This window comes from Pelophylax lessonae, assembly GCF_965119305.1.
Source record: "Pelophylax lessonae genome assembly, chromosome: 5".
Lineage (NCBI taxonomy): Eukaryota > Metazoa > Chordata > Amphibia > Anura > Ranidae > Pelophylax > Pelophylax lessonae.
Window position 1 is genome coordinate 563,447,111 of NC_138772.1, and position 18,318 is coordinate 563,465,428.

General features: G+C 52.9%; 1 protein-coding gene across 4 annotated transcripts in view; it reads right to left on the bottom strand.

Annotated features, from left to right (window-relative positions):
- AGAP3 (ArfGAP with GTPase domain, ankyrin repeat and PH domain 3) overlaps nucleotides 1–18,318 on the bottom strand; it is a 173,455-nt gene that overhangs the window by 51,859 nt on the left and 103,278 nt on the right. For all 4 annotated transcript variants that reach the window (XM_082258236.1, XM_082258235.1, XM_082258234.1 and 1 more), the window contains exon 9: nucleotides 7,664–7,756. In XM_082258236.1, coding sequence (XP_082114362.1) covers nucleotides 7,664–7,756 — 93 coding nt within the window. The remainder of the gene's footprint in view (nucleotides 1–7,663; nucleotides 7,757–18,318) is intronic.

Here is an 18,318-nt window from a genome sequence, read left to right on the forward strand (position 1 = left end):
TATCTAAAGGCTGCAGTACAGGAGATTCTGGAAAATCTACGAGAGACCATGGTGGAGGTCTCCTGCTGAAGGTGGTTCTCTGTGTTGGGTTGTTCAGTGACGGCACTCGGCATAGAAGACATGTGACCTCTCATATACAGAGCACTATTATCCATGGGCTGGATTCCCTCTTTCTATGGGGCCGGACTGTAAACATCATCTATGGTATCCAATCACCTGCACCACTCCCTGTTTAAGTTGCCAATGAGTTCAGAGACAAGGCAATCTTCAGTCTCCACACCCCTTTAAAGAAAGACGGCACTGGATAAACCGACTCCCCGCATACATAATGAATGGATCAATACTTATACGGCACCCATCACTCTGCTGCCATTTAGGATCGCTTTTCCTCGCTCAACTCAGGAGGGTGACGGCCATCACAGTACACTGCAGACCTTCATTAGGACCAGTGATGTCATCACTCGTATCTGGGAAGCGGTGATGTCATCACTTGTATTGGAGAAGTTGTGACATCATCACTAGTATTTGGTCAGCGGTGATGTCATCACTTGTATCTGAATACCCAATAAACAATGAAGCCACTCCCTGTATTTGATAAGCAGAGACGTCATTATTCACATCTGGACAGCAGTGATGTCATTGGTGTCATGTGACTCTGGCATGTTATTTCTGTGGTCCAGTATGACCCTTGCCATGACAGTGAGAGTCCCCCATTTAGTGGGCGGCAGTATGGTGAGATACAACCACTCACAGGGCAGACCTCACCCAGAGCTCAGTGCTAGGTGAGATACAACCACTCACAGGGCAGACCTCACCCAGAGCTCAGTGCTAGGTGAGATACAACCACTCACAGGGCAGACCTCACCCAGAGCTCAGTGCTAGGTGAGATACAACCACTCACAGGGCAGACCTCACCCAGAGCTCAGTGCTAGGTGAGATACAACCACTCACAGGGCAGACCTCACCCAGAGCTCAGTGCTAGGTGAGATACAACCACTCACAGGGCAGACCTCACCCAGAGCTCAGTGCTAGGTGAGATAACGGAATTTTTGTAAAATCTTACCATAAAATCCCTTTCTCTGAGTCCTCTGACAGTCGCCGCCCACTCATACGATCTTCACCAATGGGTATTGACCTCTTATCCATAGGAGCAAGCTAGGCATAAGACTTGTTAAAAACAAAGTAATTTACATAGACCACATACTGGTCCAATACCCCCCTGCTATCAGCCATCCCAACTCAGCTTGGTAGCAAGCAGTTAAAGTCCAAAGAACCCCAATAGAGGGGCGGCGACTGTCAGAGGACTCAGAGAAAGGAATTTTACGGTAAGATTTTACAAAAATTCAGTTTTCTCTTACGTCCTCTGACAGTCGCCGCCCACTCATACAGTCTTCACCAATGGGATGTCCCAAAGCAGTGTAGACATGAAGAGCAACCGTCAGAAAGGCAACGCAGCACCCACATCAGAGAAAGAAACCTTACGAGATCAGAAAGGTGTCCTCCAGTAAAAAGCTCAACTGGAGCAACAACCCAGGAAAGCAAATAAACAAGGGGAAAACACCAACAGTCAGGGCCCTGCAAAACTAGGGCCCCCTTAAGGCAGTGCCACACACAGAACTTTGCGGCCAAAAGAGGCATCTGCTGATGCCAGAACATAAAGTTTGTAGAACTTTGAAAAGGTGTGCACAGACAACCAAGTCGCAGCCTTGCACACCTGGGCCACCGAAGCCTGATGCCAGAAGGCCCAGGACGCACTCACCGCTCTGGTAGAGTGTGCCTTGACAGGGAAGGGCGGTGCCCGTTCCTTAATCGAATAGGCCTGTACAATCGTCTGTCTGATCCATTTTGAAATGGTCGACGCAGACGCAGCCATACCCTTCCGAGGTCCCTTGGGAAGGACAAAAACAGAATCCGACTTCCGAAAGGATTCAGTGGACGACAGGTAAACCCTGATCGCCCTGACAACATCCAAGGAATGCAAAGCAACCTCCTTAGGATGTTTGGGATTCGCACAGAGCGAAGGCAAAACAATGTCCTCATTAAGGTGAAAGTCAGAAACCACCTTTGGAAGGAAAGACTGGTTTGGTCACAAGACCACCTTATCCTTATGAACCACCAGGTAAGGGGAGCGGCAAGACAGGGCCGCCAACTCCGACACTCTGCGGGCAGATGTGATCGCCACTAGAAAGGCAACCTTCTTAGACAGCAGAGGCAAAGAAATTTCCCTGATGTTTTCAAAAGGAGAACGTTGTAGAACGGACAGAACCAAGTTCAAGTCCCATGGAGGTAGAGGCGGCCTCCGAGGGGCCAAATGATGCACACCTTGAATAAAGGTGCGAATCAACGAGTTAGACGCCACGGGGCGCTGGAAAAAGATGGCCAGTGCAGACAACTGGCCCTTAATCGTGGTCAACGCAAGGCGCTGGTCCACACCAGTTTGTAGGAAGGCCAACACCCTCGACACCGAGTAGGAACGAGGAGGGAAGCCCCTGGCTTCACACCAGGCAAAATAAGCCTTCCAGGTACGGTAATAAACCTTACCAGACGAGGCCTCCCGAGCTTTGAGCAAGGTAGGAATGACCTCTGAGGAGAGACCCCTGTCTCTCAGGACCTGGCTTTCAACAGCCATGCCGTTAAAGCCAGCGACTGTAAAGCAGGATGGAAGATCGGTCCCTGAGACAGAAGATCGTCCCGTAATGGGAGCCGCCATGGAGGCTCGACGGCTAGTTGAATGATGTCCGCGTACCAAAACCGGCGCGGCCAGTCCAGGGCCACCAGGATCACCAACTTCGATTCCGAGACCAACCTGCGAAGGAACCTGGACAACAACTGAATCGGAGGAAAGGCATAGATCAGACGATATCAGTGCCAAGGCACCACCAGCGCACCCAAGACGTCTGCCAGAGGATCACGCGTTCTTGCCACGAACCTTCCCACCTTGTTGTTTAACCGGGACGCGAACAGATCCACATCCGGGGATCCCCATTTCGCACACAGCATTTGAAACACCTCCGTGTGTAGGGACCATTCCCCCTGGTCCAGGGTCTGGCGGCTCAGATAATCGGCCTGCCAATTTTCCACACCTGGAATGTGAATTGCCGAGATCGCCGGGACATGAGTCTCGGCCCAAGACAGAATGCTGGCGACTTCCTGGGCCGCCCAGGCACTCCTGCTGCCCCCTTGGTGGTTGATGTAAGCCACCGCAGTGGTATTGTCTGTCTGTAACCGTACAGGGCGGCCCTGAAGACGATCTGACCAATGGAGCAGGCACAGCCTGATCGCTCTCAATTCCAAGACGTTGATCGGAAGAGAGGACTCCTCCACCGACCAAGTGCCCTGGGCAGACAGGTTGCCCAGGACGCCACCCCAGCCCGACAGGCTGGCATCCATGGTAATCACTGTCCACAGCAACTGCCGGAAGGATTTCCATTCCGCTACGGCCGGAGACTGGAGCCACCACAGAAGATCCAATCTGGTCTGGTGACTCAGAGACACCCTCAGATCCAGGGACTGAGGAAGCCTGTTCCATCTGGCCAGTATCTCCGCTTGGAGAGACCGCGTGTGAAACTGGGCAAATGGTCAATCCCAGGGACCGCATACAGGTCCTGAGTGACGAAGATTCGTTGTCCCTGAGGGACCTGACCTCGTTCTGCAGGGTCCGGAGCTTGTCCTCCGGCAGAAACACCTTCGCTTGGGCGGAGTCCAGGACCATTCCCAAGTATGGGAGGCGAACCGAAGGAGACAAAGTCGACTTCTGAACGTTGATGGTCCATCCAAACTCCTGGAATGGGAAGAGCGAGACCCTTCAAGGGGCACGCTACCTACGGCAACCATGTCAGACTCAGAATCAGAAGAAAAAGAGAGCCTAGGCCTTTTTCTAGTACCCTTGTGCGGACATCAGAAAATCCACTTTGGACGTCAAAGTGCAGCAGACCGAGCAGTCAGAGCAGAGGATTCAGAGGACCCTGAACCACCCACCAAGACAGGGGGAAATTTGCTGTCCTGGGACTCAAAAAAAAAAAAAAAAAGTTTTTTATTATGAAGGTACTGGCCCTTTAAGCGCAGCGCGATCCCCCGCAGTACACCGCTATGAGGGACTATGCAAAACGACCCCCAAGCAGGAATAAGCCGACAGCCAGAGGTATTCCCACAAAAAAGACAGCAAGACAGACCCCACAAGTGTTACCTACACGCCTGCCGATCTCCTCTGTGCAGAAAGAGGAAGTGATGTCACCACAATAGGTTGAACTAGGAGTTTAGACCAAGGAAAAATGGTTGCCCATAGAAAGTAATGGGAGGCTTCGGGAACATGGCCGCCGACATGTGCTCAGAAAAAAACACATTGCCACACACAAGATGGCGCCGCAAGGCGCCAAAACACACTACATACACTGCTGTATAAGCGCCCACAGTGAAGCCAGCATGATACTGCCCACACCTAAAATGGTGGACCGGCGGTTTTTAACCCCGCAGCGGTCGCCGCACGTGTCTGCACCTCCAACAACACCATAAAGTGACATAGGAGAGGGAACCCCACAGACCCACATAGCGTACCAGCTGTGAGAGAGCCCCCGCAGGGACCGGGATCAGGGAGCCCAAAAAACGCACTGACATGAGGGAATAACACAGGACTGCCAGCCCCAGACAGAGTGTACTTACCGTACCCGATGGCGTGGGGTGCCTCTCATCGACGGGAAACCTCCAACCCTCAGATGGCGGGGGTGCCGTCAGCCAAAAACGCAGGACGCTAGCAGTGCACGGAGAACCGTGGATGAGGCGTCCGGGCGAGGTAGCCACCTCGCAGGCTGCATCCCTGAGGACAGGGATGGGTCGTTTGTGAAGCCAGGGCGAACACATAGCCTGCTAAACGCTCGATGGCGGGCTGGGATTCCATAAGGCCCTCTGTCCTGGAACACCAGGATGACCAGTGCGACTCCCAGCTCCGCTACTCCGTCATCATCTAGAAGAAGTGACTAAACGCTGAGAAAATAAACAGCTAATAATGCAAAGAAAAAACACATTTTCCAGAAATAAAATCATAAAAATAGAAGAAAGGCTGAGACTGGAGCCCCAGCACAGGGAAGCCTGCAGACTGGAGCCCCAGCACAGGGAAGCCTGCAGACTGGAGCCCCAGCACAGGGAAGCCTGCAGACCGTAGCCCCAGCACAGGGAAGCCTGCAGACTGGAGCCCCAGCACAGGGAAGCCTGCAGACTGGTGCCCCAGCACAGGGAAGCCTGCAGACTGGTGCCCCAGCACAGGGAAGCCTGCAGACTGGTGCCCCAGCACAGGGAAGCCTGCAGACTGGAGCCCCAGCACAGGGAAGCCTGCAGACTGGAGCCCCAGCACAGGGAAGCCTGCAGACTGGAGCCCCAGCACAGGGAAGCCTGCAGACTGGTGCCCCAGCACAGGGAAGCCTGCAGACTGGTGCCCCAGCACAGGGAAGCCTGCAGACTGGTGCCCCAGCACAGGGAAGCCTGCAGACTGGTGCCCCAGCACAGGGAAGCCTGCAGACTGGAGCCCCAGCACAGGGAAGCCTGCAGACTGGTGCCCCAGCACAGGGAAGCCTGCAGACTGGTGCCCCAGCACAGGGAAGCCTGCAGACTGGTGCCCCAGCACAGGGAAGCCTGCAGACTGGTGCCCCAGCACAGGGAAGCCTGCAGACTGGAGCCCCAGCACAGGGAAGCCTGCAGACTGGAGCCCCAGCACAGGGAAGCCTGCAGACCGGAGCCCCAGCACAGGGAAGCCTGCAGACTGGAGCCCCAGCACAGGGAAGCCTGCAGACCGTAGCCCCAGCACAGGGAAGCCTATCTCACTCCTAACTAGGCAGAAGACAAACTGAGTTGGGATGGCTGATAGCAGGGGGGTATTGGACCAGTAGGACAGCCCCCATAGGTGTGTCTATGTAAATGCTTTGTTTTTAACAAGTCTTATGCCTAGCTTGCTCCTATGGATAAGAGGTCAATACCCACTGGTGAAGACTGTATGAGTGGGCAGCGACTGTCAAAGGATGTACGAGAAACAACCACTGACAGACCTCACCCAGAGCTCAGTGCTAGGTGAGATACAACCACTCACAGGACAGATCTCACCCAGAGCTCAGTGATAGGTGAGATACAACCACTCACAGGGCAGACCTCACCCAGAGCTCAGTGATAGGTGAGATACAACCACTCAAAGGGCAGACCTCACCCAGAGCTCAGTGCTAGGTGAGAAACAACCACTCACAGGGCAGACCTCACCCAGAGCTCAGTGATAGGTGAGATACAACCACTCACAGGACAGATCTCACCCAGAGCTCAGTGATAGGTGAGATACAACCACTCACAGGGCAGACCTCACCCAGAGCTCAGTGATAGGTGAGATACAACCACTCAAAGGGCAGACCTCACCCAGAGCTCAGTGCTAGGTGAGAAACAACCACTCACAGGGCAGACCTCACCCAGAGCTCAGTGCTAGGTGAGATACAACCACTCACAGGGCAGACCTCACCCAGAGCTCAGTGCTAGGTGAGATACAACCACTCACAGGGCAGACCTCACCCAGAGCTCAGTGCTAGGTGAGAAACAACCACTCACAGGGCAGATCTCACCCAGAGCTCAGTGCTAGGTGAGATACAACCACTCACAGGGCAGACCTCACCCAGAGCTCAGTGCTAGGTGAGATACAACCACTCACAGGGCAGACCTCACACATGAAGAACACCTTTGACAGTCTTGTATAGGTGGAGCTTGGCTCTGTCCAGTCCAGCCTTTGATCCTTCCAATTGGTCTCTTTATGTGATGGGTGGACTCATGGACCAATGGGGAGGCTCACAGGGTGGCAGGGGGCAGGTCACTCTTTGGCCTGTCTTTGGATAGACCGGTGACGGGTTCAGCCATTCCAACCTGTGCTGTGCCAGGAACCCGTTACTCAGAATTCCAGGGGGAGAGCGGGCCAACGTGTTCCATAACAACCAACTGGAGGAGGAGCAGAAGAATCTGATTGGGTATCAATAAAGTCTAAAGCTGGGATTGGCCGCCTGGCTGGGAGCTCCTCCCTCACCTAATCTAACTTGTGGTCCTCTGAGGGGCTCCATCCTCAGAAAAAACAACATGGCCGCCTCTCTGAGGGCCGAAAAGGGAAGCTGAGGTCTGCCAGGGTGGGCTCCATATAGGATGAGGACCTCAGAATGAAGGAGGCCACAGGGCGCTGCGGGGAAGAAGGGTTGGGAGCACCTTCAGGGGGGTATCTGTAGGGATGATTTACCCAGAGTTCTAGGGTCAGAATGTTCAGCTCTGGGTGTAAGCTCTACTGACTTCTGCCTTCAGCACAATGGTCCCACCTTCTTTCTGTAAGTAAGAATCTGGTTGGTTGTTACAGACAATTCCCATCAATAGGTTCAGAGATGGAAACCACAGCAGGCAATGAAAAGTAAACCCTCCCATCCCCTCCCCCCAAAATCCAGTGCCCCCCCTCCTCCCCCACAGAGATCATGAGCGGTATTCTCACACAGGTAAAGCAGATGTACGAAGCAACATGACGGCCCACAAACACAGAGCATCGGGTGTGCGGTGACACAGGCGGGATTCCGGCTGACGCCGCAACATTACAAGGAGCTACCTGCCCTCTCTACCCCCCCCCCCCAAACACACGCACACACGCTCCGCTCAGGGGGAACCCCACCTGTTTGATAGGAATGGCTCTTCCACTGCCAACACTCTCAGATTTACAATCCGGGGCTCTCTTCTCTCTGTCCACCTCTGCGCCCCTCCGAGACTGGAAGAGAACAAGATACAGCCACACATTACAATGGTACAGGAGGGAGCTGTGCGCACACCCACGCCACACAGGACAGGAAGTGGGGAGGGATTAGGGGGGACGCACACACTGGACAGGAAGAGGGGAGGCATTAGGGGGGACGCACACACTGGACAGGAAGAGGGGAGGCATTAGGGGGGACGCACACACTGGACAGGAAGAGGGGAGGGATTAGAGGGGATGCACACACTGGACAGGAAGAGGGGAGGGATTAGAGGGGATGCACACACTGGACAGGAAAAGGGGAGGGATTAGAGGGGATGCACACCCAGTACAGGAAGAGGGGAGGGATTAGAGGGGATGCACACCCAGTACAGGAAGAGGGGAGGGATAAGAGGGGACACACACTGGACACGACAGGAAGAGGGGAGGGATTAGGGGGGACGCACACACTGGAGAGGAAGAGGGGAGGGATAAGAGGGGACACACACATGACAGGAAGAGGGGAGGGATTAGGGGGGACGCACACACTGGACAGGAAGAGGGGAGGGATTAGGGGGGACGCACACACTGGAGAGGAAGAGGGGAGGGATAAGAGGGGACACACACATGACAGGAAGAGGGGAGGGATTAGGGGGGACGCACACACTGGACAGGAAGAGGGGAGGGATTAGAGGGGACGCACACCCAGGACAGGAAGGATTAGAGGGGACACACACACATGACAGGAAGAGGGGAGGGATTAGAGGGGACACACACACATGACAGGAAGAGGGGAGGGATTAGAGGGGACACACACCCAGGACAGGAAGAGGGGAAGGATTAGAGGGGACGCACACCCAGGACAGGAAGTGGGGAGGGGACAGAGGAAGGAGTAGGAAGGCACGTGCAGAGGGGGAGAGGAAGGCGTAGGACGGCACACGCACAGGGGAAGAGGGAGGATTAGGACGGCACTTACGGGGGGAGAGGAAGACAAAGGACGACACGCACGGGGGGAGAGGAAGAAAAAGGACGACACGCACGGGGGGAGAGGAAGAAAAAGGACGACACGCACGGGGGGAGAGGAAGAAAAAGGACGACACGCATGGGGGAGAGGAAGAAAAAGGACGACACGCATGGGGGAGAGGAAGAAAAAGGACGACACGCATGGGGGAGAGGAAGGAAAAGGACGACATGCATGGGGGAGAGGAAGGAAAAGGACGACACGCACGGGGGAGAGGATAGAAAAGGAGGACACACGCACGGGGGGGGGGGGAGGAAGGAGAAAGGCAAAACACACACGGGGGGAGAGGAAGGAGAAAGGCGACACACGCACGGGGGGAGAGGAAGGAGAAAGGCGACACACGCACGGGGGGAGAGGAAGGAGAAAGGCGACACGCACTGGGGGAGAGGTAGAAGGATAAAAGCACACACTTAGGGGGAGGAGAAGGATGGCACATGCACTGGGGGAAGAGGAAGGAGTAGGATGGAAAGCACACAGGGAAAGAGGAAGGTTAAGGACGAAACACACACGGGGGGAGAGGAGGGAGAAGGACGGCACATTCACTGGGGGAAGAGGAAGGAGTAGGATGGAAAGCACACAGGGGAAGAGGAAGGTGGATGACGAAACACACACGGGGGGGGGGGGGGGGAGAGGAGGGAGAAGGACGGCACACACAGGGGAAGGAGGAGGGGGATGAGAGGAAGGCACACACGGGGGAAGGGGGAAGAGAGGAGAGGAAGGAGAAGGACCACACACATGGAAGGGGGGGGGGGACGGTAGAGGAAAGAAAAGGACGGTGCACACACGTGGGGGAGAGGAAAAAGCAGCAAACACACAGGCGGCGGTGCAGGCCGTGCACCGGCACCCCACCCACACTGACCCTGCATTTCCCCCCCTATCCTGTGCGGCAGCGGGAATCCTGCTCGGAGAAAAGCATGGAATGTCACATGAATGAAGGGGACAGACACAGGCAGACAGATCCATTCCAATCCCTTTATTGAATACAGACTGTCACCAGAACAGAAATAAAGAATGAAGAGAAGAAATCTAGTACAAAACAGCATTATAGATGGCCGGTGAGTCTGCGATCGATCTCTCTATGTACAGGCGGCAGGTGCAGGAAAAGTACAATCCGCAAGAAACGCTGGCTCCAGAAAAGTTCTTCCATGGAGATACACAGCACAAGGATTACATTCAGACAGGAAGAAGAAACAGCAGCATGTCAAGAAGATGGGGTGGGGGTGGGGGTTCCCACGTGGATCCCCCACATCCAAGTCTCCATGTCTTTTCCAAGGCTATGGGAAGAGGAGGAGGAGGAGGAGGTGGTGGTGGTGGTGGCTCCGTGCAGGCTGCAGGGCGGAGGGTCTCCAGCACTCAGCGGCACCTGCCCAGGCACAGAGGAGGAAGAGGAGGAGAAGAAGGAGGAGGGGATGTCCCGTATAGTTCCGTTCAGTCTCTACCCCACAGGAGGGAGGAAGATGGGTGTAAGGCCACCACTCAGGGGCAGTTGGTTGAGTGAGCAGTCAGATACTTGCGCAGAACAGACACACGGCTCTGAGGAGGTGGCAGAGGAGCCAGCGGAAGCCTCTGAAACGTCCCAGTCTAGAAAAGGTGAAAGGTTCCAGTACAGAAAAGGGACGAGAGAGAGAGAGAGGAGACTCTCACATTGACACATCACTGTGACCAATGACAGGCCGACATCGTCTTATCAATATATACAAGGATGGCCATGACACGAACATTCAACCCATGAAGATGGAAGATGGCGGGGGGGGGATGGAGGGAAACCACAACACTGAGCTGAACATCCATCACAGCACTGCAAGAGCCCAGCCCGGGGGACACCCATACCAGGGGCAAAAAGAAAAGAAAGATAGGGGGGGAGGGGAGAAAGAATGGAGAGGAAAGAAGAGAGAAAGTGAAGAGAATGGAGAGGAGGGAAAGATTAAAGAGAGGGAGACGTAGCGAGGGAGGAGAGAGGAGGGAGGAGGGAGATACAAAGAGAGAAGAGGAAAAGAGGGAGGGGCAAAAATAAAAGAGGGGAGGAGAGGAGAGAAAGTCTAAAGAGAAAGAGGAGGGGAGGAGAGGCAATGGGGAGGGAAGGGAAGAGGAGAAGAGGGGAGGAGAAGGGAGGGAAGGGAAGGGAAGAGGAGAAGAGGGGAGGAGAAGGGAGGGAAGGGGAGGGTAGGGAAGAGGAGAAGAGGGGAGGAGAAGGGAGGGAAGGGGAGAGAAGGGGAGAGGAGAAGAGGGGAGGGAAGGGAAGAGGAGAAGAGGGGAGGGAAGGGAAGAGGAGAAGAGGGGAGGGAAGAAGAGGAGAGGAGAAGAGGGGAGGAAAAGGGAGGGGAGGAAAAGGGAGGGAAGGGGAGGGGAGGGGAGAAAAGGGGAGGGGGAGGGGAGAAAAGGGGAGGGGGAGGGGAGAAAAGGGGAGGGGAAGGGGGAGAGGAGGAGAAGGGAAGGGAAGGGGGAGAAAAGGGGAGGGGAAGGGAAGGGGGAGAGGAGAAGGGGAGGGAAGGGGGAGAGGAGAGGAGGAGAAGGGGAGGGAAGGGGGAGAGGAGAGGAGGAGAAGGGGAGGGAAGGGGGAGAGGAGGAGAAGGGGAGGGAAGGGGGAGAGGAGGAGAAGGGGAGGGAGTGGAGGGGAGGAGAAGGGAGGGGAGGAGAAGGGAGGGGAGGGGAAGGGAAGAAAGGAGAAGGGAAGAAAGGAGAAGGGAAGAAGGGAAGAAAGGAGAAGGGAAGAAGGGAGAGGAGGAGAAGGGAAGAGAGAGGAGGAGAAGGGAGGGGAGGAGAAGGGAGGGGAGGAGAAGGGAGGGGAGGAGAAGGGAGGGGAGGAGAGAGGAGGGGAGGGGAGAAACAGGAAGAGAAGGGAAAAAAGGAGAGAGGAGAAGAGAGAGGAGGGGAGGAGAAGGGAGGGGAGGAGAAGGGAGGAGAAGGGAGAGGAGGAGAAGGGAAGGGAGGAGAAGGGAAGGGAGGAGAAGGGAAGGGAGGAGAAGGGAAGGGAGGAGAAGGGAAGGGAGGAGAAGGGAGAGGAGGAGAAGGGAGAGGAGGAGAAGGGAGGGGAGGAGAAGGGAGGGGAGGAGAAGGGAGGGGAGGAGAAGGGAGGAGAGAGAGGAGGGGAGAGGAGAGCGAGAGAGAGGAGGGGAGAGGAGAGCGAGAGAGAGGAGGGGAGAGGAGAGCGAGAGAGAGGAGGGGAGAGGAGAGCGAGAGAGAGGAGGGGAGAAGAGAGCGAGAGAGAGGAGGGGAGAGCGAGAGAGAGGAGGGGAGAGGAGAGCGAGAGAGAGGAGGGGAGAGGAGAGCGAGAGAGAGGAGGGGAGAGGAGAGCGAGAGAGCGGAGGGGAGAGGAGAGCAAAAGAGCGTAGGGGAGAGAAGAGGGGAGGGGAGAGAGGAGGGGAGAGGAGAGCAAAAGAGCGTAGGGGAGAGAAGAGGGGAGGGGAGAGAAGAGGGGAGGGGAGAGAAGAGGGGAGGGGAGAGGAGAAAAGAGGGGAGAGGAGAGAAGAGGGGAGGGGAGAGAAGAGAAAAAGAAAAGAGGATAATGAGGAGACCGGACAGGTACACGTGTCTTATGAGAATAGTTGAGGGCTGATTCGGATTGGGATTACATTGGTACAATTTGACAGGAACTGTTCCAGGACATATGATGAGATGTTCTGGGACAATCTGGAGCGGGGGGGAGGGGGTATATTGGAGGCCATATTAAAGGATAAGTCCACCCTAACACTAAAATCCCTGCATCTAAAGACCTCCACGATCGAACACTAACCCATCTAGCCCTGTAAAGAAGAAATGGGTATACATACGTTTTTTGAAGCCGATCCCTCGCTGACCTGTGAGCCATGGCTTGGCTGCGGAGGGGGGTGGAGAGGACACAGCCAACAACGGAAGCCCCATAGTAAGTCTATAGGTGACGTCACTTCTCATTCATTTCACAGTCTTTGTTGGCCGTGTCCTTTGCAGAGCTTCTTCTGCTGGAGATCGGGTCGGCTTCAATAAAGGTATGAATACGGATTTATTCTTTATAGGGCTAGATAGGTTAGTGTTCGATCGTGGAGGTCTATAGATGCGGGATTTTGGTTTTAGGGTGGATTTATCTTTTAAGAAATTTCTTAGTCAAATAAATTTACAGAGCGCAACTACATGGGATCTCCACCATCAAATCACCTAAAACGCAATTCCAACTACAAATATCAACATTTCATTTTCAGCAACTCTGCTTTCCATTCCCCCTTATCCCATTCTAGCCAATGTTACCCTTCCTCCAATCTCATTCTAGCCAATGTTACCCTTCCTCCAATCCCATTCCAGCCAATGTTACCCTTCCTCCAATCCCATTCCAGCCATGTTACCCTTCCTCCAATCCCATTCCAGCCAATGTTACCCTTCCTCCAATCTCATTCTAGCCAATGTTACTCTTCCTCCAATCCCATTCCAGCCATGTTACCCTTCTTCCAATCCCATTCCAACCAATGTTACCCTTCCTCCAATCTCATTCTAGCCAATGTTACTCTTCCTCCAATCCCATTCCAGCCAATGTTACCCTTCCTCCAATCTCATTCCAGCCAATGTTACCCTTCCTCCAATCCCATTCCAGCCAATGTTACCCTTCCTCCAATCCCATTCCAGCCAATGTTACCCTTCCTCCAATCCCATTCCAGACATGTTACCCTTCCTCCAATGCCATTCCAGCCAATGTTACTCTTCCTCCAATCCCATTCCAGCCATGTTACCCTTCCTCCAATCTCATTCTAGCCAATGTTAGCCTTCCTCTAATCCCATTCCAGCCAAGGGTATCCTTCCTCCAATCCCATTCCAGCCAATGTTAGCCTTCCTCCAATGCCATTCCAGCCAATGTTACTCTTCCTCCAATTCCATTCCAGCCATGTTACCCTTCCTCCAATCCCATTCCAGCCAATGTTATCCTTCCTCTAATCCCATTCCAGCCAATGTTATCCTTCCTCCAATCCCATTCCAGCCAATGTTACCCTTCCTCTAATCCCATTCCAGCCAATGTTATCCTTCCTCCAATCCCATTCCAGCCAATGTTACCCTTCCTCCAATCCCATTCCAGCCATGTTACTCTTCCTCCAATCCCATTACAGCCAATGTTATCCTTCCTCCAATCCCATTCCAGCCATGTTACTCTTCCTCCAATCCCATTCCAGCCAATGTTACCCTTCCTCCAATCCCATTCCAGCCAATGTTATCCTTCCTCCAATCCCATTCCAGCCAATGTTATCCTTCCTCCAATCCCATTACAGCCAATGTTATCCTTCCTCCAATCCCATTCCAGCCATGTTACCCTTCCTCCAATCCCATTCCAGCTAATGTTACTCTTCCTCCAATCCCATTCCAGCCAATGTTACCCTTCCTCCAATCCCATTCCAGCCAATGTTATCCTTCCTCCAATCTCATTCTAGCCAATGTTACTCTTCCTCCAATCCCATTCCAGCCATGTTACTCTTCCTCCAATCCCATTCCAGCCAATGTTACCCTTCCTCCAATCTCATTCTAGCCAATGTTACTCTTCTTCCAATCCCATTCCAGCCAAGGGTATCCTTCCTCCAATCCCATTTCAGCCATTTTACATTCCTCCAATCCCATTTCAGCCAATGTTACCCTTCCTCCAATCCCATTCCAGCCAATGTTACCCTTCCTCCAATGCCATTCCAGCCAATGTTACTCTTCCTCCAATCCCATTCCAGCCAATGTTATCCTTCCTCCAATCCCATTCCAGCCATGTTACCCTTCTTCCAATCCCATTCCAGCCATGTTACCCTTCCTCCAATGCCATTCCAGCCATGTTACCCTTCCTCCAATCCCATTCCAGACATGTTACTCTTCCTCCAATCCCATCCCAGCCAATGTTACTCTTCCTCCAATCCCATTCCAGCCAATGTTACCCTTCCTCCAATCCCATTCCAGACATGTTACTCTTCCTCCAATCCCATCCCAGCCAATGTTACTCTTCCTCCAATCTCATTCTAGCCAATGGTACCCTTCCTCCAATCCCATCCCAGCCAATGTTACTCTTCCTCCAATCTCATTCTAGCCAATGTTACCCTTCCTCCAATCCCATCCCAGCCATTGTTACTCTTCCTCCAATCCCATTCCAGGCATGTTACTCTTCCTCCAATCCCATCCCAGCCAATGTTACTCTTCCTCCAATCCCATTCCAGCCAATGTTACTCTTCCTCCAATCCCATTCCAGCCAATGTTACCCTTCCTCCAATCCCATTCCAGACATGTTACCCTTCCTCCAATGCCATTCCAGCCATGTTACCCTTCCTCCAATCCCATTCCAGCCAATGTTACCCTTCCTCCAATCCCATTCCAGCCAATGTTACCCTTCCTCCAATCCCATTCCAGCCAATGTTACCCTTCCTCCAATCCCATTCCAGCCAATGTTATCCTTCCTCCAATCCCATTCCAGCCAATGTTACCCTTCCTCCAATCCCATTCCAGACATGTTACCCTTCCTCCAATGCCATTCCAGCCAATGTTACTCTTCCTCCAATCCCATTCCAGCCATGTTACCCTTCCTCCAATCTCATTCTAGCCAATGTTAGCCTACCTCTAATCCCATTCCAGCCATGTTACCCTTCCTCCAATCCCATTCCAGCCAATGTTACCCTTCCTCCAATCCCATTCCAGCCAATGTTACCCTTCCTCCAATGCCATTCCAGCCAATGTTACTCTTCCTCCAATTCCATTCCAGCCATGTTACCCTTCCTCCAATCCCATTCCAGCCAATGTTATCCTTCCTCTAATCCCATTCCAGCCAATGTTATCCTTCCTCCAATCCCATTCCAGCCAATGTTATCCTTCCTCCAATCCCATTACAGCCAATGTTATCCTTCCTCCAATCCCATTCCAGCCATGTTACCCTTCCTCCAATCCCATTCCAGCTAATGTTACTCTTCCTCCAATCCCATTCCAGCCAATGTTACCCTTCCTCCAATCCCATTCCAGCCAATGTTATCCTTCCTCCAATCTCATTCTAGCCAATGTTACTCTTCCTCCAATCCCATTCCAGCCAATGTTACTCTTCCTCCAATCCCATTCCAGCTAATGTTACTCTTCCTCCAATCCCATTCCAGCCAATGTTACCCTTCCTCCAATCCCATTCCAGCCAATGTTATCCTTCCTCCAATCTCATTCTAGCCAATGTTACTCTTCCTCCAATCCCATTCCAGCCATGTTACTCTTCCTCCAATCCCATTCCAGCCAATGTTACCCTTCCTCCAATCTCATTCTAGCCAATGTTACTCTTCCTCCAATCCCATTCCAGCCAATGTTACCCCTTCCTCCAATCCCATTCCAGCCAAGGGTATCCTTCCTCCAATCCCATTTCAGCCATTTTACATTCCTCCAATCCCATTTCAGCCAATGTTACCCTTCCTCCAATCCCATTCCAGCCAATGTTACCCTTCCTCCAATGCCATTCCAGCCAATGTTACTCTTCCTCCAATCCCATTCCAGCCAATGTTATCCTTCCTCCAATCCCATTCCAGCCATGTTACCCTTCTTCCAATCCCATTCCAGCCATGTTACCCTTCCTCCAATGCCATTCCAGCCATGTTACCCTTCCTCCAATCCCATTCCAGCCAATGTTACCCTTCCTCCAATCCCATTCCAGACATGTTACTCTTCCTCCAATCCCATCCCAGCCAATGTTACTCTTCCTCCAATCTCATTCTAGCCAATGTTACCCTTCCTCCAATCCCATCCCAGCCAATGTTACTCTTGCTCCAATCTCATTCTAGCCAATGTTACCCTTCCTCCAATCCCATCCCAGCCATTGTTACTCTTCCTCCAATCCCATTCCAGCCATGTTACTCTTCCTCCAATCCCATTCCAGCCAATGTTACTCTTCCTCCAATCCCATTCCAGCCAATGTTACCCTTCCTCCAATCCCATTCCAGACATGTTACCCTTCCTCCAATGCCATTCCAGCCATGTTACCCTTCCTCCAATCCCATTCCAGCCAATGTTACCCTTCCTCCAATCCCATTCCAGCCAATGTTACCCTTCCTCCAATCCCATTCCAGCCAATGTTATCCTTCCTCCAATCCCATTCCAGCCAATGTTATCCTTCCTCCAATCCCATTCCAGCCAATGTTACCCTTCCTCCAATCCCATTCCAGCCAATGTTATCCTTCCTCCAATCCCATTCCAGCCAATGTTACCCTTCCTCCAATCCCATTCCAGCCATGTTACTCTTCCTCCAATCCCATTCCAGCCAATGTTACTCTTCCTCCAATCCCATTTCAGCCAATGTTACCCTTCCTCCAATCCCATTCCAGCCAATGTTACCCTTCCTCCAATCCCATTTCAGCCAATGTTACCCTACTTCCAATCCCATTTCAGCCAATGTTACTCTTACTCCAATCCCATTCCAGCCAATGTTACCCTTCCTCCAATCCCATTCCAGCCATGTTACCCTTCCTCCAATCCCATTCCAGCCATGTTATCCTTCCTCCAATCCCATTCCAGCCAATGTTACCCTTCCTCCAACCCCATTCCAGCCAATGTTATCCTTCCTCCAATCCCATTCCAGCCATGTTACCCTTCCTCCAATCCCATTCCAGCCAATGTTACTCTTCCTCCAATCCCATTCCAGCCATGTTACCCTTCCTCCAATCCCATTCCAGCCAATGTTACCCTTTCTCCAATCTCATTCCAGCCAATGTTACTCTTCCTCCAATCCCATTCCAGCCATGTTACCCTTCTTCCAATCCCATTTCAGCCAATGTTACCCTTCCTCCAATCCCATTCCAGCCAATGTTACCCTTCCTCCAATCCCATTCCAGACATGTTACCCTTCCTCCAATCCCATTCCAGCCATGTTACCCTTCCTCCAATCCCATTCCAGCCAATGTTACCCTTTCTCCAATCCCATTCCAGCCATGTTACCCTTCCTCCAATCCCATTCCAGCCAATGTTACTCTTCCTCCAATCCCATTCCAGCCAATGTTACTCTTCCTCCAATCCCATTCCAGCCAATGTTACTCTTCCTCCAATCCCATTCCAGCCAATGTTACCCTTCCTCCAATCCCATTTCAGCCAATGTTACCCTTCCTCCAATCCCATTTCAGCCAATGTTACTCTTCCTCCAATCCCATTCCAGCCAATGTTACTCTTCCTCCAATCCCATTCCAGCCATGTTACCCTTCCTCCAATCCCATTCCAGCCATGTTATCCTTCCTCCAATCCCATTCCAGCCAATGTTACCCTTCCTCCAATCCCATTCCAGCCATGTTATCCTTCCTCCAATCCCATTCCAGCCAATGTTACCCTTCCTCCAATCCCATTCCAGCCAATGTTACCCCTTCCTCCAATCCCATTCCAGCCAAGGGTATCCTTCCTCCAATCCCATTTCAGCCATTTTACATTCCTCCAATCCCATTCCAGCCAATGTTACCCTTCCTCCAATGCCATTCCAGCCAATGTTACTCTTCCTCCAATCCCATTCCAGCCAATGTTATCCTTCCTCCAATCCCATTCCAGCCATGTTACCCTTCTTCCAATCCCATTCCAGCCATGTTACCCTTCCTCCAATGCCATTCCAGCCATGTTACCCTTCCTCCAATCCCATTCCAGCCAATGT